This window comes from Ammospiza nelsoni, chromosome 23, assembly GCF_027579445.1.
Source record: "Ammospiza nelsoni isolate bAmmNel1 chromosome 23, bAmmNel1.pri, whole genome shotgun sequence".
Lineage (NCBI taxonomy): Eukaryota > Metazoa > Chordata > Aves > Passeriformes > Passerellidae > Ammospiza > Ammospiza nelsoni.
The window spans coordinates 783,074-807,500 of record NC_080655.1 but is presented as its reverse complement, the minus strand read 5'-3'; the positions used below and the strand labels follow the sequence as shown (position 1 = coordinate 807,500).

Genomic DNA, 24,427 nt, shown 5'->3' with positions numbered 1-24,427 from the left:
AAGTGTACTCGGGTTTGTTAGCTCCAATTGCAATCCCTTCCCTCCCACCATCCCTCTGGGCCATTCCTGTCCTGCTCACACCATCAGACACCGGGCCGGAGGTCTCCAGAGCTGGTTTTTTTTCTGCAGTTGCTCATTTATATGAATATAGGATTTCCCCAAGAGGCAGCAAATTGCTTTGACCCACAGGATAACATATCTGCAGAAAGACAAGTGAGCTTTATCCCAAGTACCACCGGGCTCCTCCAGCCTGCTGGCAGCACAGGAAATTGTTCCAGAGGGAGCACTGCCCTGCTCGGCTCTGTCCATCAGATGGCATCAGCCCCACACGGGTTTTTGTGTGCTGCTGCTGCTGGGGGAGCCAGCGCTGCCCAGCACAGCCCGGCTGGCGGCACCAGGGCAGGCTGGCAGCATCCTCCGGGGCCTGGGGCACGCTGGGGCCTGGGTTACAGCCACCCCTGGGTCCTCTCTGCTCCCCAGAGAAGCCTGGCAGAGATGCGAGAGGACCTCGCCCTCTGGAAGGAGCACAATGCCACACTCAGAGCCGAGCTGACCAAGGAGACCACAGCACACACCGAGCTCAGAAACAGCTTCCAGGCTCTACAGAGCGAGCTGCAGGTACGTGGGCTCCCTGCAGGAGCAGCCTGCTCTGGGATTTTGCTGCTGTTGGGTGCCCAGAGCAGCCGTGGCTGCCGCTGCATCCCAGGGGGTTAATCCGCATTCATGTGGGGATAGTTTTTCTGAGTCGGGCGTTATTTGGGGATAGTTTTTCTGAGTCGGGGGTTATTTGGGGATAGTTTTTCTGAGTCGGGGGTTATTTGGGGATAGTTTTTCTGAGTCAGGGGTTATTTGGGGATAGTTTTTCTGAGTCGGGCATTATTTGGGCGAGTCAAAAGTTTAGTGAAGTTAGGAGGATGCGCAGGGTCAGTGATAGGGCCAGTATGAATAGGATTATGCTTATTACTCTTCTGTGGGTTCAAACCAGATTCTAAGGATTGGAAGTCGATTGTAATTTATATATTAGAAGAGTAACATACATCAGTACAAAGAGATGCAGAGGGATAATCATGCGGGCCGGGCTGGACACTGGGGCTGGGGCAGTGGAAGGCGGTGCAGGGGCAGCACGAGGAGAGCTGTGAGCCCTGCCAAGCCGGCCCGCTGTGTGTCTGTCTGTCTGTCTGTCTGTCTGTCTGTGTGTCTGTCTGTCTGTCCCGGCGCAGCGGGCGGACGCGCAGAGCCAGCGGCAGAGCCGGGAGCTGCGGGCGCTGCGGGACGAGCGCACGGAGCTGCTGCAGACAGCCAGCGCCCTGCGCAGCGACAACGACCTCCAGGCCGGCCTCATCCGCCGCATCCGAGGTACCGGGGCCGCCTGTGCCCTCCGGGAACCGCCAGGGACCCGGGGAGAGCTCCCGAAGCGCTCCCCGGGGCTCGGAGCGGCGTGCACACCGCGCTCATTCCGGCACACCGCACATCTCGGCGTGCCACCGAGGCTGCTGATTGCCGCAGCCCTCCAAAACTGCTCCTGGCCAGACTAAAGAGTTCAGAGAAGCGGTTTTGCCAGAGGAAAGGATGTGATGGGAGACCTGAAAAGAAATAAAACCCTGAGATATGTCCTCAGCTTGAGGCAGGACTTGCCACCCTTGGCAGAGCATCAGCCCCGGTGCTGGGTGGTGAGGGCAGACAGAGGAGCTGGTAATGTCCTAAAGCACTGCTTCAGACAGCGAGGGAACTCACACAAGTTATTTTAAACTCACACTCATTATTTTGAACTCACACACATTATTTTAAACTCACACACGGCTATTTTAAAACATAATTAGGGAAGAGAAAGCGGGTGGCAGTTCTAATCTCATAACGGGTCTTGCAGGAACAGCTTTAAAATAAACCATAAATGACTTGAACAAGAGGCACAAGAGAGAAAGCTGCCAAAAATGAAAGGGGAATAAACAGCTAAAAATCACATCCCTTCAGAGAAGAAAGTCCAGGGCAGCCAAAAACATCTGCCCCACTCTACACATGTGGAGAACAGAAAATACCATCCTTCCATAAATATACACAGATTTACACCAACCTTGATCTTCTATCCTTATTTCAGATAAATTGCAAAAAGAACAAGAGCAGAAAGTGACACTGGAGGCAACAATCAGCCATTTGCAGAGTAAGTAACACAGAAATGCACAAAGTTAGAGGTCTCTTTTAGTGCTGTAGACAATAACGGTGCTTTTTGTGTTCCCAGACGTGATCCACAACCAGAACAACCAACAGAAGAGCCAGGAGGTGACAGTGCAAAGGACAGGTCAGCAAACTTTGTAACCCCCACGTAGTGCTCCCTGGACACAGGAACACTAGCCCTGACCCTAGGAAAGTCTGCAGTGGTCTAGAATAAAAGGTTATTTTAAAGCTACACAGAATGAATTGTTTTGCTAGCTAACATTAAAACTATAAACATATTTATGATGGCAAACACTTTAAAAAATAAATGGATTTCACTGCAAATTCTACCCCAGTGGCTCCACCATATTTTTTCCAAACAAAACACATTCCAGTTTGTAATTACAATTACAGTTGTACCTGACAAAAAGAAAGCCATAAAAAAGGCATTTTAACTCTCCCTCCCCTCCATTTCTGGCAACTGCTTAGAAATATTGCTCTTAAGATGATGAACTTGTAGCTACAGCAGACAGTGATAACAAACTCAGCTCCTGTGTCTTCTGCTTGGTGCATAGCACACTAATATTATCCCTAAAGTGTGCTGAGTAAACAAGAGCTAGAGCCAGCCCGGAGCCTGGAGCTGTTTCTCATCAGAAGCCTGACTCTTTTCTAGACCAGGTTTCCACCACACAGACCCCACCTCTCACTCCTGCCAAGGAGAAACAAAATGCTCTGTCAGAGCACCCCGAGGAGGAGGAGGAGGAGGGAACAGAAAGTCTGAAGGATGAGATGCAGAAAAGGACACTCCAGCTCACAGCAAAGGAGAACGAGGTGAGGAAGGCACTCAGCAGAATCACCAAAGCTCCTGCAGGTGCCCAGGTTTGGCTCCTGTAAGGACTACCTGCCCCAAGTTTTATCCTGAACCCCCAATGAAGGCCCTGCACACAAGGGGCCTGGGCTGCAGTAGCAGAGTTCTCCGTGTACAAATCCCTCTGCTCCCACAGACAGGAGAGCCTCAGCAGCCCCACAGGGAAAAGCCAAAGCCACACTTTCAGAACCAAGCCCCTGAGCATAAAGGAAGGAGAGGAGGAAAGGAAAATGCTTGCAATAATAACAACAAGAAATATAACAGCAAGGCTCTGCTAACAGAAGCAATGCCTGTACAAATGGGCTGCAAGAAAACCCAAAAAGCCAAAGCCTTTTACACACACTTTGCCATCAAATCAGCCTTCTGCCAATCAACAGCCCCTCAATTCTTATAGCAGTGTTCAGCCAGCAAGGATCTATTAAAAAGGACTTATAAAAAAACAATATAATTTAGTGTCGCAGAGCTGAGAGGCACATAGGAAAAGAGCTTGTGCTGTGTCTGTGGCAGCAAAGCAGGCAGGTGTGGGAAGCTGGCAGTGCCCCAGCAGTAATTCTGAGCTGTGCCCTGTCCCTGCAGTAACCCTGAGCTGTGCCCTGTCCCTGCAGGTACCCAGCTGTGCCCTGTCCCTGCAGGTACCCAGCAGCACTCTGCAGTAACTCTGAGCTGTGCCCTGTCCCTGCAGGTACCCGAGGATGCTCAGCAGAGCCGTGCCCAGCTGCGGGTGAGGCGCTGCAGCCACTGCAGCAGCCCAGCAGCCCTGGGGGCACACAGAGCCCAGGGGACCCCTCCTGCTGACAGCCCCTCGCTGTGCCTGCAGTGCTCGGAGCTGCGCTCGGAGCTGGAGGCGCTGAGCCAGGAGTACCAGTGGTGCCTGACCCGGCTGCGGCAGTGCCGCGACGAGCTGAACCGCTCCCAGGGCAGCCAGGCTCAGGTGGGAGCTCCTGCCCGGACCCCAGCGCTGCACACCGGCCCGGGACACGTCACCTCCCCTGTGCCCTGTCCCCTCCTCTGAGCCCTGCAGAGAGCACCTTGCTAGGGCTGCCATGGAAGCGGCATCCCCCAGCACACTCCCAGTAACACTAGCTTCTCCTGGCAGAGACAGCACGGCCCCTGGATCCCTCTCCTGGTGGTAGTGGCAGCAGCGGCCGTCGCCGCCTTCCTGGCGACGTACAGCCTGTGAAGGAGCTCCCTGATGACTGACTTCACTGCAGGAACTGACCTCTGCTTCACCAAGAGCAACCTGACCTGACCTGACCTCACCTTCTGCTGCTTTGTGTGTGCACATTGGGTTTGTACCCCGAGCTGGTGTCACTCCAGCCAGCTCCTGTGAGCACAGGGACATCACCCCTTCCCTTGGCTGCTGTGGTTGCTCTGTTACTGCCAAAGGCTGCCCTGCCCAGCCCTGAAGATCCGAGGGACAAAGCCCCTGTCAGGACGAGAGGGACAGGGCATCCTGTGCCCGTGCCATCCAGCCTGCCTGGGGTTTATACCCCGAGTTCCCCTCCTGTATTTATGGCCTCCCTAAAAGGGAGGTACTCGATCCTGGGCTGTCTCTACTTTTACCTGACAAAGGAACCCAGCTCAGGGGGTTCCTCAGCACAGTCCCCTCACACCCGCTGCTCTATCCCTCTCCTCCAGCCTCCCTTGCGGCCAAGCATCCCCACAGCCACACCTGCTACCCATCACTGCCAGCACCACAAGAATTCATCAGAGACAGGGGTTTAAAGTCCCTTTTGCAGCTGCACTGCGCAGGTTTTACAGCAGAACGTGCCTATCATTCATGTGCAGGCTCAGATACAATGACATCACCTCCCATGGAAGTAAATATACCTGAAATATACACGTAATGTACACGTAGTAAACACACATGGAGCCTACAATAAACTTCACTAATTCAAAGCACTGTGATGTTCAAATAATTTATTAATCTTCAGCTGCCCACTGCAAATAAACACACACTGACTTTGCAGGGTGTGATGTGCAGGCAGGCAGGACTGAGGCAGCAGAGCATCTGGGAGCACACTTTTTTTTAAAAGAAAATATATTTGGTTTTGCCACCGGCCTGCAGTGACTGTCACAATTCAGCCTTCAGTGCTCAAGGACCAAGAGAGACGCAGGGGACAACACACACGGAGCTGGATCTTCTGCCTTGGTCCCTGATGCAGTGAGGAAGGCTAAAAAGTCTGAGAACACACGTGCTTTACAAGGCGACCGCTGGAAGAGACACGACCTCGCTGGAAATGCAGAGATCTACAAAGTCGCTCTGAGCACCGAAAGCCGCCCTGAGCTGCTGGCACCAGGCATCCAGCACGTCCCGGAGCTCGGCGCACAGGCTCTCGGGGACGCTGAAGGAGCAGATCTGCACCCGGAGCCCGTCCTTGATGCGGGGGCAGCAGGCCCGGGCCGTGAACACCCTCAGCGGGGTCAGCGCCAGGCAGTTCTCGGCGCCCTCGGCGAAGGTGTACACGGCGGGGTAGCCCAGCAGCGCCCCGGCCACGGTGCACAGGTTCCAGCCGCTGGGTTCCACCTCGCTGGCGGTCACCGGCTCGGCTCCGGCGGCCTCGGCGTCCCGCAGGTGGCCCAGCAGGGCGGCGAGGTGGCGGCGCACGGCCCGGGCCTCGTCGGGGCCGCAGAGCGCAGGGCCCCGCCGCGCCGCCGACACATCCACGAGCGGCGGGGACCGGTCCCGGAGCCGGTCCCGGGCCAGCCCCGGCCGCAGCACCAGCGCCGAGCCGCCCATGGCCAGCACGTGCAGCCGCTCCGCGGCCAGCCCGGCCTCCCGCAGCCGGCCCAGGTAGCGCCGCAGCTCGGCCGGGCCCGCGGGGCCGCAGTCCCACAGCAGCGCCGGCTTCAGCCCCGCCGCCACCGCCAGCACCTCCCCGGCCGCCTGCAGCGCCCGGGCCGCGGGCAGCCGCCGCCTCCGGCCGGGCCCCTGCGCCTCCCGGGCCGCCGCCACCAGCAGCGGCACCGGCAGCGCCGCGGGGCCCGGCGCCATCGGCGGAACCCGCCGCGGTTCCGGGGCGGGCCCGAGATCGGCCCGGCCCCGGCGGAGCCGCCTCCTGCGGGGCGGGACCGCCTCCACACGGCCGGGGGAAGGACCGGGAGAAGGGCTGGAGTGGTGCCACGGCCGGGGGAAGGAGCGGGAGAAGGGCCGGAGTGGTGCCATGGCCGGGGGAAGGGCCTGGGGCCGGGCTGGGAGCCGGGCTGGGGCAGGCCTGGGCACAAAGCAGAGCACAGGGACAGTGCCCACAGCCCGGGCACAAAGCAGGGCACAGGAGCAGCCCCTGCAGCCCGGGTGCAAAGTAGGGCACAGAGACTGTGACCGCAGCCTGGGTACAAAGCAGGCAATGCAGGGACAGCACTGAACTGTGCTGCAAGCCGCTGACAGCTCTGTACCATCACTGATTGCTCAGGGTTGTACAGATCTGAACAATCAGCCCCCAGCAGACCAGAGATCCTCCAGAGATTGTTTCCAACCCCATTCTGTTATATATGCATTTACAATGCCTGTGTATATGCATCCCTATAACCTCCCCCCTCCCGACTAAAAGGAGTTCAGCCTTTGACGTTGCTGCTACAGCCCCGTTAAAGAGAAAAAAATGAGACAAGGTGATATTGTCCAGGCAGATTTATTAGAGCGCAGATTATTTTCTTTCTCTCCTTCCAATGATCATGTATTTATATACATTGTATTATAGCAGATTTTAAAATATTACAGAATTGAAATCTGATGTATACAGAGGAGTTGTTTAAGCAAACAGCTGAAAAGGGTGAAGGAGTTAGAAGCATTCCTGTAATCCCCTCTGTTTTGAGCCACTTCCAAAAACAAAAGCACCACGAATTGCTGGAATTGTAGAAGATGACGAGATTTACAGATGTTATTTATTCAGACTGAGGCAAGGCACAGGTTAAGAAGCTCTCCTGTATATGTACACCGCCAGAAGGCAGGGTCATCACTGTGCTGGGAGCGGCTGTGCCATGTGCATGGCCGGGGCCTGCATGGGCCAGCCCTCCTGGTGGTTCTGCAGCAGGCGGTAGAGCTGCTTCAGGTGTGCCACGATGTTGTCCTTGATGTCGGGTGTGGAGATCTGCAGCCGCACGCTGCCGCTGTCGAAGGAGCGCGTGAAGTCCCCGGAGAACATCTCGTAGATCATCCGCGCCACAACAGGGATCACCTGGTGAAAAAGTCCCTTTTTTAGCCTAAAGGCATGTGGAATGTCCCTGTTTCTCTGCAGGAGCCCCTGTCCTGGATGCAGAGAAGGTTTCCACAATACCCTAAAACACACAAACCAATTCCTTTCAGCACATGTCACATTTGTGTTTGCTCTCCCAAACCACCAGTCTTAGTGGAGTTTCCCTGGTGTCGGAAGCCACAGCAGAAAATAACAGATCTCAGTATCCAGGGGAATTGATCCCAAACCAAATAAGGCTGGCACATGTCACTCCAGAGCCCCAGTGCCCTACCTGCACCACGATCAGCTTCCTCTCCCTGGGTTTTCCATCTGGCCACTCTTCTCCAAAGCAGAAGTAAATCTCATATGGTGGCTGTTTCTCAATTTGTCCCTTCTGATGGGCAATCAGCTCTAGGAGGAAAAGCAGAGAGCTGCAGGGTTGTCCTCTTTAGGCTGGAAACACCCATGACATCCCACCTCATTGCATCACCCTGGTCTTACCTACACAGTCCTCTGGCACCTCTCACACAGTTACAGCTCACCCCTTGCACGTGAAGTGCTTTCTTTAAAAGCAAGGCCCTCTGGTGTCTCTCAGAGCATTAAATGAGTGTACAGTGCCCCTCTCCTGCCCCACACTCACTCCAAACTCCCCTGAAGTCAGGGGAGCAGTGGCGTGACCTGCTGTCCACACCTGGTGCACCCAGGCAGAGCCCAGTGCAGACCACCCTTTCCACCAGTGCCATGCCCGGTGTCCAGAGCTGTTCTCCAGAAGCAGAAGTCACCTACCGCTTAGGAAGGTTTCCAGACAGAAGAGCTTGACCTTCTTTTGCCTCTCGATGAGGTTTGGGGTGGTGGAGGAGGGGGCACAGGGCCCAGACCAGTACACCTTGCACTGGCAGAGGCGCACGGCGTAGATGGCGTGGCCGCTGACCTCCAGGATCAGTCCCCTGTCCATAACATCCAGCAGCCGGCTCGTGAAGATCTTCTGCCTCTCGTTGGTGATCTGCTCCGTCCCTGGGAACTTGACTTGCTCCAAGCTGATGGGCCCAAAGAGCTCCTCCTGGTCTGGCATAGGGCCCAGCTCCCCGTAGAAAAGTCTGCAGCCCTGCGGGTTGCTCACGGTCGTTGTGGGCCCGGTCTCCTTTCCTCGATACTCAAACTTGATTTCCAGGTCCGTCACTGAGAGAGAAACCATCAGTGTGGCTTTTCCTGGAGCACCAGCAGCAGGGACACCACACAAGCCCTGCTGCCCTCACGGGAATATTTACACCACACACAATTCTATTTAAATGACACAAGTTCTCCTCACTCACTCACAAACAGCCACAGGAAAAAAGGCCAAACACTCTTTTCTGTGGGGTTTTAAAGCACAAAAGCAGAAGCACTGTCACAAGCCCACACACGTACTTGGCAGGGAGCTGATCCAGAGCTCGGGGCTGCTGAAGAAGTCGTGCTGCAGCGCCGTTGGAGGCATTTCCATATCCAGAGGTTCATTCTTTGGCCACACAGTTTCAGAGCTGCAGTTTTCTGCACTGGCTGGAGCCATCGGAGAATCTACAAAAAGGCAACAACTCCTCAATAAATCAAGATTTTACTTCAAGCATGCAGCAACTTACAAATACCTTCACTAATACATCAGTCTGTGCCACCAACCATTGATGTTAAGAAATGGAAACGTCTCTTGAATTGGGACATGCTGAGATTGATTCAATTCTTCCTCCTCTTCATCATCAAGATCATTATCCTTTTCATCCCACGGAGCTGAGCCAGTGGAACCTGCAAACAAGCACATTCTTGTGGGTGGATGATCAGCATGAAACACTGGCAAAAGATCATCTTCATGTTGGATATTAATTTGTGTATTTTTCAAATTTCAGTAAAAAAATGATAAATCTGACCCATACAGCATGCTAATTTCAGTTTAATATATAATTCTAGAAAGCAAAGGTTAAAGTGTTGATGAAGTAAAACACAGTATTGCCAATATTAGACTGTTTAGCAGGAAAACACACATCTGTGTGCAGCTTTATTAATTTCAGGACTAAAGGATGGTTCAGAGGCCTTGCAGTTTAAGTACAGGCTTCACCTGGGAGCTGCTCCTGCTGCGCAAGGGCAGCTGCAGAGTTAATGCCGAGGGAAGGAGCTCCCTTGGAGCAGTGCCTGCCCAGGAGCCAGCCCAGGAGCCAGCAAGGCCCTCACCTGGATTAATGATTGATCCCTGCGACTGCGGGATGTCGCACACTTCATAAATTTTAATCGGGTTCATGGGCACCTCCTTGGTGCCATCGTACATCAAATTAAACTCCCGGCTCTTGTTGAGTGCACATCGCAGCTGGGCCTTCCACTTTGCAGGGTCCGGCTCATCCACTCCTTCCTGGTACTTTCCTGTTTCCACAGCCCATGCCTGGGGACAAAGTACAGCCAGCTCAGTCCAGTCCTCCCCACAGAGCAGCTTTTATCAGAAACCCAACCTCCACACAAATGCACTGTAAAATCCTTCTCTTGCAGAAGTCCTAGGTAGAGCTCTCGTGATAACAAAAAAGGAAATTCCCACTTTAACAGTTTTTCTATTAAAAGTAAGTGGAGGAAAAAAAAAAGTAAATCCAAATTCCAAAAGAATGTTCACAATTCTGGGTTAGAGGTTTTGTGGGTCTCAGATTCAACACATTTTTGAAAGGGAGCCTGTGCAGGAGGAATGGACTCGGTTAAAATGGAGTGGAAGCACAGCCACAGACATCCGGCTGGCCTCTCCCTCTCTCACCCCAAAATCTGATTATTGGTCCAAGATGCTTCCAAGACAAAGGTCAGAAATTCCTCAAAGGAGCGCAGGGAGTTACAGCGAATCCCTTGGGATAAGAATATTAGGGACAGCAGCGATGAGTGCTTGTGATGAGCTTGTGGTGGACCTCTTAAGGCTTATGTAACAGCATTTCATGGTTTGCTGCCAGGAACAAGCCAGTGACCACAGCCCAGCCTGGGCAGATGGAGCCAACAGCAGTCATCTCCCAGAAACCAAGGATCACACAGCACCCGGCCTTTGGTGGTGGGAAAGGGTTAAAGAACTCAACACCACCCCAGGCAGTGCCAAGCTTGGCGTCCAGGTGCACAAAGTGGCTTTTCTGAGGTCAGATAAATGAAACGTGCCTGCAAGCAGCTCCCGAGACGCCTGTCCAGCTCCGGGCCAACAATCCAGCCCTTTGTGCGTGTTCCAGAGCCCTGGGATGCCCGAGCCCCCCTGGCTCACCTTGAAGATGGTGTTCTCCTCCTCGTGCTGGGGGCTGTGCCGCGTCGCGTGCTTCCAGGGGATCTGGAAGCGCTTGGCCTCGCGGTTCAGCCAGATCAGCCCGGGGTACATGCCACTGTCCACCTGGGCCACCAGCCACGGCTTCAGCCGCACCCTGCGCGGGTGGAGGGCCATGCTCTGCAAGGGGGACAGCAGAGCCACGCTGGAGGTTACTCGAGCCTCGTTGGCTTCAAAGAGACTGAATTCACGCAACTGGAAAGGGCCCTGTGCTGTGTAACTGCTGCTGGTTTTATGTACTGCACCCTGAGAGCACCAATTCAGGTTCAGCTGGGCGACTCCTCCGCCAGGGAGAGTCACACACACCTCCCTGAGGGGGCCCAGAGCTGTTTCAGGGACAGCAGCTCACATTCAGTGTCCCAGGGTGTTATTTGTGCTCAACGAGCACAGGGAGCGCCAGCCCTGAGCAGAGCTGGGCTGCAAACCCCGAGCAGGAGACAAGCCACAGCAAGAACAGGCAGCAGGGTTTCCAAAGCCGCCACGCACACCTTGAGAAGGGGCTGATCTGATCTCTGCTCCTGCAGTCCTGTCAGACTCTCAGCAAGGAGGAGAAAGGCTCACCCCGACTGGGAGGGTTTAACTGAGGCACAGGGGCTGCTCTACCACAGCCACAGACCCTGAAAGTAATTTTATGGCTTTTCCATGAATGCCCTGAATGCAGCATGATCACTGGCAAACAGCAGTGACCTGTAATAACCAGGATGTTTATCCAGAAGGACATGAACTGCAGGTCTGCCTGCGCTGCTGCTAAAAATCGACTGCTGTTTACTTAATGTTTTTGTTAAGCAGCCCTGTGCTGCTCATACAATTGCAGCCAGCCAACAATATTTTCCTTGTGTAGAACAAAGCCAAACAAACAGAATTAGCATGTGTCTCTCTCTAAGAAGAGGCAACATTCAGAATCTTTAGATTTTGGGAGGGGATTTCTGCACTACGTGTGTGCTGAGAAGGTGCATCTCCCATATTCCTTTGTAAATCCTGAAACAGAGGTGAGAAATTACAAATATTCCCATTAATAAAGCAGTTACAGGACAAGTAAAACCTTTGCCATAAGCCCTGAATATTACTGGAGGAATTGCAAAATGTGTCTGGTAGCAGAGATGGAGAAGATTAAAAAAAAATCCTATCCAAGAACTTGTCTGGGAACAGGTTTTATTTGTTCAAATACCTGCAGATCCCATTCAGAGGCAAGTGCTCACACAAAATTAATCCAAACACAACTCAGTTTATCTGTTTATCTTCTCTGCAAAGAAAATGTTCGGCTTCAACTGCAAACCATTTTCAAATAATAGTTTGAAAATGTGTGGGCACATTAGCAGACTGTTTCCCAGGAGCTGCAAAGGATCAGGAAGCAATCACCAAAATTATTTTAGTGTTCCTGAAACTTTGCTGTGTTGGTTCTCCATGTTGAAAATGCTGTCAGAATTTAACCTTCAGAAGTGTGCTTACAAAGACACAAAGCCCAGGTTAATCCTGGACTTGGAATTGAGACCAAAATCAGGTACTGATTCCTCTTGAAAAGGAAAAAAAAAGTGACGTTTTGAAGAATCCTTAGCGCGGCTGCTTTCCACCATTTCTTTTAACGTTACATCTCACCTAACGTTACAAGCAGTCCCTGCTAATACCGTGTGCTGTGCACACACCTTTGCAAGGCACAGAGTAAATTCAAACCCCCAGAACAGCAGAGGTTTGTGCCCCTGTCCCAGCAGAGGAGTCGGGTGACAAGGTGGGTGCTGGCAGGGATTGTCCCTGGCCCACAGACAGCGTCTGCCAGCACTCAGCACTACAATGCTTTATGACCTTTTATCACCAATGACTTGTTGACACAATAACTGAGAGCAAATCAACTTGAATCCCATTGCTGGGCTCAGACGGTGAGTCAGCCTCTCAACAACCTTCACCTTCGATCTGGTGGGTTCCACTAATGCCAGACACCTGGGGAACAGCTTGGTACATCCACAGTGGGTTCCACCAATGCCAGACACCTGGGGAATGAATGCCTGGGCACATCCACGGTGGCATGCCAGACACCTGGGGATGGCTGGGCACACTCACAGTGGGTTTCACTAATGCCAGACACCTGGGGAATGAATACCTGGGCACATCCACGGTGAGATGCCAGACACCTGGGGATGGCTGGGCACACTCACAGTGGGTTTCACTAATGCCAGACACCTGGGGATGGCTGGGCACACTCACAGTGGGTTTCACTAATGCCAGACACCTGGGGAATGCCTGGGCACACTCACAGCTCTGCCAAGGCAGAGGCTCCTCAGTGCACAAACCCAGGGACTGTCCATCTCCCTTTATTCCCACTCAATCTGGGTGCTGGGTAGGGATAATTAGCACATCCCTGTGCTGCTAATGCATCTCTGGTCAGTGATGTAATTACTGCCTGTACCCTAATTACTGGTATTTCTCCTTGGGCCCAACAAGAGCCACTCCGAGCCAGGAAGGAGCAGACAGCCTGCATGCACTCCCCGCAGGGCTGCAGAGGAGTGACCAAGGTCAGGGACAGCCCCGGTCCCTGTGCTGACACTCGGGGCCCTGGTGAGGTCCCAGTCAGTTCAACAGCCCACGGAGCACCAGGAAAACCATCCTGAGGCCCAGCTCAGCTTTGCTGCACGGATGCTTTTGCTTCTCGCCTGCAGATCCAAATATGCTCGGTGTTCCTGCTCCACCTCATCCATTGAAGCCTCTGAAGATGGAAGGGTCTTCTCAAGGTTCACTGCTGCGAACCCACAAACCCCTCTGCTTTCTTGTTACCTTTGTTTGACTGTATTATCCTGGATTTCATGGACCTGCATTCATTTCTTCAAAGGCAAGCCTTCCAAAGAGGCTGAATTGCCGACGCTGAATCACCTCCCTGCACCGGGAACCTGGGGCTCCCACATTTCACAGCTCTGTACATCTCCTGCCTCCCACCACACCTGCTGTCCCCAGCACACCCGAACACGATCAGAACTCTGAATTCTCAGTTTGCACACCCCAATCTGGTCAGCTCAGCCCCCACCACGGCCGGGCAGCCCCTGAAGTTGGAAGGGGCACGAGCTGTTACACAAACTGCGGGGATTTGGGGCGTAACAGCTGCGATCCGAAGGCAGCGGAGGGTGGGGGTAACACACCAGCCTCGCTCTAACTTCAGGCCTCGCTTTCCGCCGGTAGGAAGGCGTAGCCCGGGGCTAGCCCGGCGCTGCCCGGGAGCCGGGGGCAAGGAGCGCTCCATCGGCGTTTGCAGCGGGCTCTGCCCTCCCGGACCCGCACGGCGCCCCCGCACCGCCGCCCCTGCCCCGGGGCCAGGCAATGCAGCCTGCAGAGCCCCGCACGGAGCCCCGAGGTGCCCGAATCCCGCACGGAGCCCGCACCGGCCCCGCTGCGCCCGGAGCCCCACGCGGGACGGGGCCGCGCCCCGCAGCTCCCGGGCCGGGCGGCTCCGGGGCCGGCACCGCCCGATCCCCGCGCCCCCACAGCTCACCCCGTCCGTCTGTGCGTCCGTCCGTCCGTCCGTCCGTCCGTGGGGCTGGGGCGGGTCCGTCCCGCGGGGGCTCGGGGCCGCCCCGCGGGGCCCGCGCGTGGGGCAGCGGCGCTCGGGCAGCGGCGGCCGCGCTCGCCCAGCGCCCGCCCCGCCTCACCTGGCCCGGCCCACCTGGCCCGGCCCGCCCCTCACCTGCCCCGCCTCACCTGGCCCGGCCCACCTGGCCCGGCCCGCCCCTCACCTGCCCCGCCTCACCTGCCCCGCCTCACCTGGCCCGGCCCGGCCTCCCCTCACCTGCCCCGCCTCACCTGCCCCGCCTCACCTGGCCCGGCCCGGCCTCCCCTCACCTGGCCCGGCCCGCCCCTCACCTGCCCAGGTGCGCTCAGCGCAGCCGCGCCGCCCGCCCCGCTCCGCTCCCGCAGATCCCGGGGCAAGCGGAGCCCCCCGCACCCCCGCTCTTCTGCCGCGGCCCTTTTCCTGTCAAACGGAGTCTTTAGGAAACTTCCGAACGGGATATTTTTTTCCCCCCGGTAAATGGAGTGGTTAGGAAAGGAAGTTGGCTTTTAAGCGGGACGTCTTTGCTTTTTATATGGAATATTTTGGGCAGAAAGCATTAAGTTCCTGGGCTTTTTCTCGGTTCAAGGCATACTCAGCTGAGTCATAGAATCACGGCATGATTAAGACCTGGAAAAGACCTGAAGATCATCAAGTCCAAACATTAACCCAGCACTGCCGGGTCCACCCGCAATCTGTGTCCCTCGGCGCCACATCCGCAGGGTTCTGAGCACTTCCAGGGCCGCTGGCTCCCTGCTTCCCCAGGCAGCCTGCTCCAATGCTTGTCCGTCCTTTCAGTGAAGAAATTCTCCCAAATATCCAATCTAAACATCCCCTAGCACAACCTAAGTACATTTGCTCTTGTCCCCCATCCATCCATCCATCCATCCATCCATCCACGTAAATCCATATCCAGGCAATGATAGAACAGGATGAAGCCAAACCGTAAACTCAGCTCTGATTAAAGCCACAGGCACACAGATTTTTCTCTGAAAAATCCCTCTTCCCTGGCTCCGTCCCCGCTCTGGGTCACACCTACCCCTGGGAAGGGGCTCAGCAGCTTCTCCCTGGTCCCTCTGCAGGCTCCTGCCCTCCAGCCTCGCGTCTTATTTATTTTCCTCGTAGGTGGAGAACCGTGACTCAGTGGTGAATCTTGGTTTCAAGGATCATACAGTGCTTCACCTTTCAGTTTCAATGAACCAGGAAAAAAATGGGAATTTCCCTTCTCCTTCTCACCATGAGCACTGTGGAAAATACTGAGCCCTGGCTTTGGGAAGGCTGACTTACGCCCACAGCTCAGACCCGAGCCAAGAGGCTGGAACTGGACAAAATCTTGGAGATATTCACAGAGACAAAACAATTTATTGTTTTTCTGGGCAAGTTTGCCGTGCTGGATACCAAGTGCAAGATAAATATTTCAGGCTTCATTCAGGAATTCCGCTCAGAGGAAACATGCAGGAGTTTGTCAGCACATAAGAAAATCTTCCTGGCAATAAGCAGAGTACCAGATGTGACACTCAGAGCTCTCTGTGGTGAGTGAGATGGTTCCCTTAGTGGTACTTGACCATTCCTGGTGTGTAAATCAGGGAACAGCTATTCCTGCAGTAAAACACCCCTGTTATCCCTGCTGTGTAAATCGTGCAGTGGCAGAACAATTTTGGGAGCATCCAGGAAGAGACACAGGCAGATATTGGGCTGGACTCCAGGGCAAGCTCTGCAGCATCTTTGATCTCTCCCCAGCCAGGGCAGCACAAAAGCTCCTGCATTCCTGCTGTGCACACCTGTGTCCCACAGGGAAAGGGCAGGATGCTCTGGGCTGGCTGTGCAGGGGGGCACCAGGGATGCTGCTCACTCTGCTGCTGCCCTGGCAGTGCCTGGGCACGGTTTGTCCTTCCCGGGCACATTGGAAGGACACTCAGATGCCCAACCTGCAGGAAGGGTCCTGGGGCAGGTCAGGGCTGGGGGATTTAAAAAATGGAGCAATGTGGCAAAGCAGCTGGGTGAGGATTGCTGAGCTTGGGAGAAGGGTCCAGTCCTGCCTGCAGTGTCCCTGCGGCTGCTCAGGGCAGGCAGCTCTGCCTCTGCCACAGCCCCTCTGCCCTCCCAGCACCGGCACAGATGCCAGACTAATGACTGTGCCCAGCCCTCTGCAGGTTTGGTGGTTTTTCCCTGCTGAGTTTCTCCCAGCCCGTGCCGGGGCGTGTGGCAGCACGTTGGGGTAGGCAGCTGCCGGGAAAGCAGCTGCACATCTTTTTCCATGCTCTTGGCTGGGAAAGTGCGCGGCTCTGGAGCGGCAGAGGTGATAATGCGGGGTGGCTCATGAGGCAGGATGTGCGGGCAGGTGTTACCTGTCTGGAACTGATCATCCACAGAGTGAACACCACTCTGACACAACACCAGAGCATTGATCCTGCTCCCTCAGGCACACAGACTGCCCCAGCCTCTGCACTCTGGTGTTTTATAGAAATTATTCTTTTTATTTTTACTTCTCTCTGCCTATATTACCTCTATCCACATCATTTTTTTAATCAAGTGAAGAGGTCTGTTGGCTGATAAACTGTACCTAGCGCAGTGACATCCTGCTGCCTGAGAGCAGCTCTTCCAGGGCAGTCTGCAGAGCACACAGGGGGTGTGCAGAGGAATCTCCATACCAGGAGCCATGGGATTTACTTTATTTCAGTGCCAAATTAATATCACTATTTTATCAACACGATTGTATGTCATGATACCTGCAAGAGCAGCAGCTGGGCTTTGTACTCCAGGTCTGCTGCAGCCCTTTGTTCCCAGCTGGAGAAGATTGCAGTCATCAAAACAAAAAGGAACCATTTTCTCTCCTGGGAACAGATCACCAAGTTCCCATAAGGCAAAACAAAATTATGCAATGAGTCAAGACAATGTCCTGGGCATGTGGAGTCTTGCTGTGTGCTCTCAGCACTCACATTCCAGCAGGCAGCTCCGTGCAGGAGAGCAGCACAAAATGGTGGAGAGGCTTCACCCAGCACATCCCAGACTGCCCAGCTGTGCTGCAGGAAAAGGAACAAATCCTTCCCTCCCTGTCCTGGCAGCCCCTCTGTGGCCTGGGGCTCTTTGGGACCGGGGAGAGCTCCTGGCCTCACCAGCCAGGATAATCCCAAAAACTATATTAAATCATTTATAAACATGACTGTGGCTACCACAGACTCCTTCCAGTAGCTCTAGTGAGGAGGAAAATGGGGGGATGGATTTATTTATTGTTGGTTTTCTGGTGGGCAGCCCCACAGCTGCTCTGCTGTGATGAGGCAGCCCTGAGTCAGGGGCTGAAGCACTCCCAAAAGGAAGGGCTGAGTTCATTGTTGTGTTGCATTCTTCTAGGCACGAGGATAGACAAGAATACCATTAGACAGAAATGCTTTAACTGAAATAGAACAGTCTTAAATTTTCTGGCAACTCCTCTGGCCCTTCCCATCCACCTCCAGGCCTCTGCTGTGCTGCCTCTGTCCTCTCTTTGCTCCTCTTTTAAGTGAAACCAAACCTTGCCTGGGTGTCCTTACATGTAAAGGTGTCAGCTTGTGTTGTACTCCTGCAAATCTCTGTGTGTGTATATAAATATATAAATATATAAATATATAAATATATAAATATATAAATATATAAATATATAAATATATAAATATATAAATATATAAATATATAAATATACAGTACCTCTGCTGGGTCACTTGCAGGTGTGAGTGGCTTCAGACCAAACACCACTCTGACACTGCAGCATGAATTGCTCCACTGTTCTGCAATATCAAATTCAATTTTCAGCCAGGTTCTTAACCAGCATTCTTCCATGAGAGAGGCTCTTCTTACCTAACCAACACCAAAAAAAGTTCCAAAAAACGAGCAGCTTAAATCTATCTGGGCCTTGACATGTGGGATAAGAGAATCTATGGTTTCCTATTAATGCTGCTCCAATCCTCTTAATGAAGATATTGGGCTGGCTTGGGCACATTTATAGCTCAGGTCATTCTTTCCACTGACACAGATACTGGTGGGGTTCAGAACAATGGGGCTGTGAGGAAGAGGAAGAGGAAGAGGAAGAGGAAGGGGCTCTGGGCGTGCTGAACAGGAGGAGCCAGCCCAGGGAAGAGCTGCACTTTGTGTCTGCCACCATCAGAGCCATAAATGAGCTTCAGGGGAAGGGGTGAGCAGGAGAATTTCCATGGGCACAAAGGGGGAAGGGAATAAGGAGAAAATGCTCTAAAAACATGGAAATAAACAACTCGTGCTCTCTTTAGCTTAAAGCTTTAAGATGGAGATGTGACAGTAGAGGAATGTGTGTGTATCTAGTGCTTATCACTAATTGTCCCACAGCCTACTGCAGGCATTCAATTAATTTAATCCACCAGCGGGTTTTTCAGTGGAAGTGTTTGTTTTCTCAGGATCCCCTCTCTGTAGCTGCTGTTTTTCCTGTGCCCCATCTCACAGGAGCACTGAGCAGCCCCCACAGGCAGTAACACAAGCCAGCACTGCAAAGATTAATGTTCCTTCCCCTATAATCCCTTTTTTCCCCCAGAAAACCCTACAGGACAGTGAGTGGGGCTGTGTGTTGTGTGTACAGGGAACCTCTGCTCCCAAATTCTCTGACAGGGAGGCATCAATGTGCAGAAAGACCCTGAGCCCCTGGAGTTTGCTTCTAAATAGGGCACAGCTCAGAACATCTGAAGGTCTCTGGGGCTCATGGGTGGGAATCTCCTAATGATCTTTAGTTATTTTTATCCGTGCCCAGCGCTCAGTGCTCAGTGCACAGGAGCCACTCTGAGATCTCCTGGGCAGCGCACGGAGCTCCAGCACCTGGGCAGGGAGGAGGAACAGAAAATAAAGCACAAAAAAGGGAAGGTGACACAGCAAGACACAGCACTGCCATCAGAGGAAGGCACGGGACAGAGAGCAGACAAAGAACAAAGGACTTTGGCAGGGTTCTTCTTCTTTTCCTTCTGTTTTTAATCCTGCTTGCTGGAGGAAAATGGGGCAGCAGTTCACCAACGCTGAAGGGGAGCAAGGGGAGATTGATGTTGCAGAGCTGCAGGAATGGTACAAGAAGTTTGTGGTGGAATGTCCCAGTGGGACCCTCTTCATGCACGAGTTCAAGAGGTTCTTCGGGGTCCAGGACAACCAGGAGGCAGCAGAGTATGTGGAGAACATGTTCAGGGCTTTTGACAAGAATGGGGTAAGTGCTCAGAGGGTTCTGCAGTCATTTATTTCTGTATATTATATATGTAACAGGGGACCAGCGAGGGCAGCAGAAGGAGCACAGGCTGGCCTGGATTTATCTCCTCAAATCTCCACCTAAATTAAGGTCAGAATGTCCCCTTGAGGGACTAAGGGTGGATTAAAAAGTTGAAACTTGGGCAGTCACATTTTGAGGCCCTCAAACAGCCAAGGCTCCCACATGGCAGAAATATTTCTGTGTTGAGATAGAGGGGAAATCACAGTGCAGGAAAATCCTACCCAGGCTTGTTCTGTGTTGGAGGGAGTGTCTGCAGCAGGTACCAGCAGGTGGTTTGTAATAAAATATCGATTTTAGCTCTGCTTTCCAAAAGCAGAGGAATGCAGAACAATTCAGACATTAGGGGTTTGATTCCCTGTGCCATATTTGCCATGGAACACCTGGGGAAATTGGGATTTGTGGTTTAGCCACAGCTCCTGCATCCCTGCCCTGCTGCAGGGCAGCCTGGCCTGCTTTGGGTTCTCGGCTGCCCTGGCTGAGCAGCACTTGCCAAATGGGGAAATTGTTATTTTCCTGAAGCTCCTGATGATATTCCAGCTGTGGGGATGTTTGTTCCTTGTATCAATGAATGTTTGTTCCTCGAATCAATACAGGAAAAGGGGGCTCGGGCTCTTCATCCCTCATCAACTCATCTCCCTTAAGCTCCCTTTGAAAATAGGGTCAAAATCTCACGGAAGTGGCAGCAAAAGTCACTTTGTGGGAAAGGATTTAAAAAGGCCGTGGAAGATGTTGGCAGGTCAGGCTTGTCTCAGAATTCCAAGTTGTGAAAAACCAAATTCCTGCAGGATGCCAAATTCCGTTATGAAAGCTGTGGGGAAAGGCAGCAGAGCAAACTGTGCATAGAAGGTGGAGTCCCATTCCTAATTTACAGGAGATTTCCTAGCAGCGCAGAGGCTCTGTTTTTGGGGGTGCCGGTAGATGCAGGATGGGGAGGGGAGCCCAGGCTGGCCGCAGGTCCTGGACTGCCACAAACCTTCTCAGAGTGCCAAGCAAGCCCTGCTCCATGCCCTGTCCTCCTGGCAGCTCCGACCAGGCTTCCTGGGGGCTGTAAAGCGCTTTTCCACCAGCTCTCTGCCCTGCCAAGTGTCACCCAGCTGCTGATTCTCTGCTGGCACAGGACAACACCATTGATTTCCTGGAGTATGTGGCTGCCTTGAACCTGGTTTTGAGGGGGAAGCTGGAGCACAAGCTGAGGTGGACGTTCAAAGTGTACGACAAGGATGGCAACGGCTGCATAGACAAACCTGAGCTGCTGGAAATCGTTGAGGTAGGTGGGCATTGCCCAACCCCTGCTTTCAGCAATCCCTGCCCTGTGGCAACGCTCTGGGCTGTGTGGGGTTTGGGGTAACGGGGTTCCAAGGGTGCTGCGGGGCTGAGCAGGTACCCAGGTACCGGTGCTCCTGAGGCTGGGGAGAGGCTGGGGAGCACATCCCGTGTCTGAGCACTGCTCATCCCCATGTGAGCATCCCAGGGATGTGCAGGGCCCCTCCTGTGGGCAGCAGGGCCCTGCCAGGAGGGTGAGCAGCTGGGAAAGCAGGGCAGCCTGTCTGGGCCACCTCCCACTGCACTTTTGAGGTCAGCCAAGAGGTGCCCAGAACTGTGAGGCCACTGCTAATCCTCTCTGTGGGCAGACTTGGCACAAAACCCTTCAACCTGGGCAGCAAAGGTAACCACGGACAGGTGGTGCCATGGCAGGGGTGGATGCTGTCTGAGCCTTTCCCTGGCAAAGGGGGGCAGAAACTGAGGGTCAGAATGTGAGCTGAGCCAGGCTGGATCTGCAGGCTGGGCACTGCTGCCCCAGGGCTGGCTCAGTCCAGCTGTGCCCGGCTTGGGATGCCAGCAAACACTTCCATTCAAGGCCTGTGATGTTTCCCATCTGTGGAATTCCCACTTTGTTCTCTGCCAAGGAGCCCTGAGCTCTGCCCATGTGTATATGAGCAGAGCAGGAGGGCAGCAGCCTCACGGAGCAAACGGGGTCACTGATGTGGGGTCAGGGGCTCCATCCCACATCTGAGCTGCTGAGGGGCAGAACCTTCCAGAAGGGTTAAACCCAGCCTTTGGGAAAGGCTCCACAGCCAGGGGGCACAGAGAGCTCAGTGCTTCATGCCCTGATTTGGGAGCTGCTTGCAGTCCATCTACAGGCTGAAGAAGGTGTGCTGGTCGGACGTGGAGGACAGGACCCCGCTGCTGACCCCGGAGGAGGTGGTGGACAGGATATTCCAGCTGGTGGATGAGAACGGGGATGGTGAGTGATGCCCAGGAGCATTCCTGAGAGCTCACCTGGGCTGGGCTGGCCAGAGACCCCTGGGCTGTGCTGTGTTCTCACCATGGGCAGCTGGGCTTGGCTCTGCTCTGTTCCCACCGTGCACAGCTGGGCTTGGTTCTGCTGTGTTCCCACCGTGCACAGCTGGGCTTGGTTCTGCTCTGCTCTCACCATGGGCAGCTGGGCTTGGTTCTGCTCTGTTCCCACCGTGCACAGCTGGGCTTGGTTCTGCTCTGCTCTCACCATGGGCAGCTGGGCTTGGTTCTGCTCTGTTCCCACCGTGCACAGCTGGGCTTGGTTCTGCTCTGTTCCCACCATGCACAGCTGGGCTTGGTTCTGCTCTGTTCCCACCATGGGCAGCTGGGCTTGGTTCTGCTCTGTTCCCACCATGCACAGCTGGGCTTGGTTCTGCTCTGTTCCCACCGTGCACAGCTGGGCTTGGTTCTGCTCTGTTCTCACCATGGGCAGCTGGGCTTGGTTCTGCTCTGTTCTCACCATGGGCAGCTGGGCTTGGTTCTGCTCTGTTCTCACCATGCACAGCTGGGCTTGGTTCTGCTCTGTTCCCACCGTGCACAGCTGGGCTTGGTTCTGCTCTGCTCTCACCATGGGCAGCTGGGCTTGGTTCTGCTCTGCTCTCACCATGCACAGCTGGGCTTGGTTCTGCTGTGTTCCCACCATGCACAGCTGGGCTTGGTTCTGCTCTGTTCCCCAGAGCCAAAGGTGTCCTGGTGGAGCAGGATAAGATCCTTTTCGTTGTTATTTTAGTGTAAAACACGGAGGAGTCCCTGCTGGGGCAGCTTTGGTGCCACTCAGATCCCCCTGCTCTGGCAGGTCCCAGCACCAGGAGCTGGGTGAGGACACTGGATCCAGTCAGGCTGGGCCTTGCAGGACCTGGCTGGGTCCTGGCAGGGCCTGGGTGAGCCCTGCAGCATCCAGTGTCCCGTTGGGGTGGGACGGGGGGGAAATGCTGGGTCACAGCCCCTGGTTTGTCCTTCAGCCTCAGAGCTGGGGGATCCCCTGAGACCGTCCCTGATCAGCATTTTAGGTGACCCGGGGTGGAACCCTGCTCCTCCTCCTCCTCCTCCCTTATCTGCCTGTCCCGCTCCCGCCCACAGGGCAGCTGTCCCTGGACGAGTTCATTGACGGCGCCAGGAAGGACAAGTGGGTGATGAAGATGCTGCAAATGGACGTGAACCCCGGCGGCTGGATCACCGAGCAGAGGAGGAAGAGCGCTTTGTTCTGAGAGAATTGGCTCTGGCACGGCTGCGATGGCGATGCTGAGTCCCAGGGTGACCCTTCCTCCCTCTAGCCTGGTAACGACTTTCCTTTCAACTCCATCTCAGCATCCGGATGCAAACCTGAGTGCTTCAGGGAGCCGTCTCTGCTGTAAACCCCGCGTGCTGAGCGCTGCTGGTACCCAGGACTATTTCTGGCCCGTGAATAACCCTTGCTGTGTACACAATCCCGTGTTTGCCAGCTCTGCTCTTTGGTTACGCCCCAAGGAACAAACTCTGGAGGCAGATCCTGAGCAGGGCTTGGGGCTGGCAGTGGGGATGGAGCCTGAGTGCTGTCCCAGAGCAGCCTGGCCATGGCTCAGCCCTGCAGGGCAGCACGGGCAGCTGGGGATGCTCAGGGGGCTCTGTGGATGCTCAGGGGGCTCTGGATGCTCAGGGGGCTCTGTGGGATGCTCAGGGGGTCTCTATGGGATGCTCAGGGGGGCTTTGGGGATGCTCAGGGGGCTCTGTGGATGCTCAGGGGTCTCTGGATGCTCAGGGGTCTCTGTGGATGCTCAGGGGTCTCTGTGGATGCTCAGGGGGCTCTGTGGATGCTCAGGGGGTGTCTATGGGATGCTCAGGGGGCTCTGTGGATGCTCAGGGGGCTCTGTGGATGCTCAGGGGTCCCTGTGGATGCTCAGGGGGCTCTGTGGATGCTCAGGGGTCCCTGTGGATGCTCAGGGGTCCCTGTTTGATGCTCAGGGGTCCCTGTGGGATGCTCAGGGGTCCCTGTGGGATGCTCAGGGGGCTCTGTGGATGCTCAGGGGGCTCTATGGGATGCTCAGGGGTCCCTGTGTGTGATTTGCAGCCTTTACTGCTGCTCATGTCCAACATAACCCCACCAGAAATGAGATTTGGGTGTGAGCAGTGGCCAGGGCAGCACGCAGAGCTGAGGGAAACAACCTCAGGGCTGGGCAGGAGCGGCAGCAGCTCCTTCCTGCCCCTCCTGGGGACCAGAGGCTGCTCCTGCCTGCCCAGAGGCCCGAGGGGCTGAGGGATGCTGGCCCCAAACTGTGGCATTTCCCAGCCCCACGCAGAGCCCAGAACAGCCCGGGTGGGGTCAGCTCCTGCCAGCCCCTGGTTCTGGGGAACCCTCACTGGAGCAGCTTCTCCTGCCCTGGAAGGGTGGATGAGCCCAGGGAGCCCCAGGATTTTCACTGCTCTGGGAACAGTTTGGCGCGGGAGCGGAGGTGAGGGAAGAGCAGGGCTGTGCTTGGCAGTGTCTCTGCAAAGGGAGGATTTGTGCTGCTCCATTGGCAGAACCACAGAATCAGAAATCAGGGATGGTTTGGGTTGGGGAAAACCTGAAAACTCCCTGATTTCCAAGCCCCCTGCCCTGGGCAGGGATGCCACATCAGATTGCTCCAAGCCCTGTCCAAACTGGCCTTGAAAAGTGGGAAAAGTGACAAAATTCCAGTACAGTGGTTTTACACTGGACCTAATTTAACCCCAGAGTACAGATATAGAATTTACCCAAGTTGCAGGCTGAGCTCTGCTGTTCTAACCCATGTTTCTACATAGATGTATGTGGGAAAAGGATTTGGGTTGAATCAATATTTTGGTTCACCTTTATTGGATTTACTGGTTCATTCAAAAGAAGAAAACCCCCCAGGAA

The 24,427-nt window shown here is 54.5% G+C and overlaps 4 protein-coding genes across 8 annotated transcripts in view; 2 read left to right on the top strand and 2 right to left on the bottom strand.

Annotated features, from left to right (window-relative positions):
• TRAF3IP3 (TRAF3 interacting protein 3) overlaps window positions 1-4,918 on the top strand; it is a 10,768-nt gene extending 5,850 nt beyond the window's left edge. The window contains exons 8-14 of one of the 4 annotated variants that reach the window (XM_059488131.1): window positions 481-618; window positions 1,221-1,356; window positions 2,096-2,158; window positions 2,237-2,296; window positions 2,825-2,982; window positions 3,702-3,950; window positions 4,116-4,918. In XM_059488131.1, coding sequence (XP_059344114.1) covers window positions 481-618; window positions 1,221-1,356; window positions 2,096-2,158; window positions 2,237-2,296; window positions 2,825-2,982; window positions 3,702-3,950; window positions 4,116-4,199 — 888 coding nt within the window. In that variant the 3' untranslated portion in view covers window positions 4,200-4,918. Of the gene's footprint in view, window positions 1-480; window positions 619-1,220; window positions 1,357-2,095; window positions 2,159-2,236; window positions 2,297-2,824; window positions 2,983-3,624; window positions 3,951-4,115 lie in introns of those variants that run through there. The other 3 variants (XM_059488132.1, XM_059488133.1, XM_059488134.1) reach the window with 3 other exon arrangements.
• A 6-nt stretch (window positions 4,919-4,924) lies between these two features.
• Window positions 4,925-6,014, bottom strand: C23H1orf74 (chromosome 23 C1orf74 homolog). Its single transcript, XM_059488130.1, has one exon. The coding sequence runs from the start codon at window positions 6,012-6,014 to the stop codon at window positions 5,220-5,222; it is 795 nt and encodes a 264-aa protein (XP_059344113.1). The 3' UTR covers window positions 4,925-5,219.
• Window positions 6,015-6,632: 618 nt separating this feature from the next.
• On the bottom strand, window positions 6,633-15,075 carry IRF6 (interferon regulatory factor 6). 2 transcript variants are annotated; one of them, XM_059487882.1, is made up of 8 exons: window positions 15,061-15,075; window positions 10,436-10,612; window positions 9,391-9,595; window positions 8,845-8,967; window positions 8,599-8,745; window positions 7,978-8,370; window positions 7,484-7,602; window positions 6,633-7,194 (listed from the first exon to the last, which is right to left on the bottom strand). In XM_059487882.1, exons 2-8 carry the CDS (start codon window positions 10,607-10,609, stop codon window positions 6,973-6,975), a joined length of 1,383 nt encoding a protein of 460 aa, XP_059343865.1. In that variant the 5' UTR covers window positions 10,610-10,612; window positions 15,061-15,075; the 3' UTR covers window positions 6,633-6,972. The 2 variants fall into 2 exon arrangements, with proteins under 2 accessions (XP_059343865.1, XP_059343864.1); XM_059487881.1 differs by lacking the exon at window positions 15,061-15,075 and adding an exon at window positions 13,968-14,159.
• A 3,936-nt stretch (window positions 15,076-19,011) lies between these two features.
• GUCA1B (guanylate cyclase activator 1B) lies at window positions 19,012-22,781 on the top strand. Its single transcript, XM_059488006.1, has 4 exons — window positions 19,012-19,215; window positions 20,393-20,542; window positions 21,406-21,520; window positions 22,654-22,781. The coding sequence occupies exons 1-4, from the start codon at window positions 19,012-19,014 to the stop codon at window positions 22,779-22,781; spliced, it is 597 nt and encodes a 198-aa protein (XP_059343989.1).
• The last annotated feature ends 1,646 nt before the right edge of the window (window positions 22,782-24,427 follow it).

Bases quoted from the DNA above. Each gene is read 5' to 3' on its own strand.
- GUCA1B (XM_059488006.1), top strand. From the start codon at position 19,012: ATGGGGCAGCAGTTCACCAACGCTGAAGGGGAGCAAGGGGAGATTGAT. The intron at 19,216-20,392 runs GTAAGTGCTCAG...CTGCTGGCACAG, and splicing joins GGGCTTTTGACAAGAATGGG to GACAACACCATTGATTTCCT. The intron at 20,543-21,405 runs GTAGGTGGGCAT...AGCTGCTTGCAG, and splicing joins AGCTGCTGGAAATCGTTGAG to TCCATCTACAGGCTGAAGAA.
- C23H1orf74 (XM_059488130.1), bottom strand. From the start codon at position 6,014: ATGGCGCCGGGCCCCGCGGCGCTGCCGGTGCCGCTGCTGGTGGCGGCG.
- IRF6 (XM_059487882.1), bottom strand. From the start codon at position 10,609: ATGGCCCTCCACCCGCGCAGGGTGCGGCTGAAGCCGTGGCTGGTGGCC. The intron at 9,596-10,435 runs GTGAGCCAGGGG...CTTTGTCCCCAG, and splicing joins AGGAGAACACCATCTTCAAG to GCATGGGCTGTGGAAACAGG. The intron at 8,371-8,598 runs GTACGTGTGTGG...TTTCTCTCTCAG, and splicing joins CTGGATCAGCTCCCTGCCAA to TGACGGACCTGGAAATCAAG.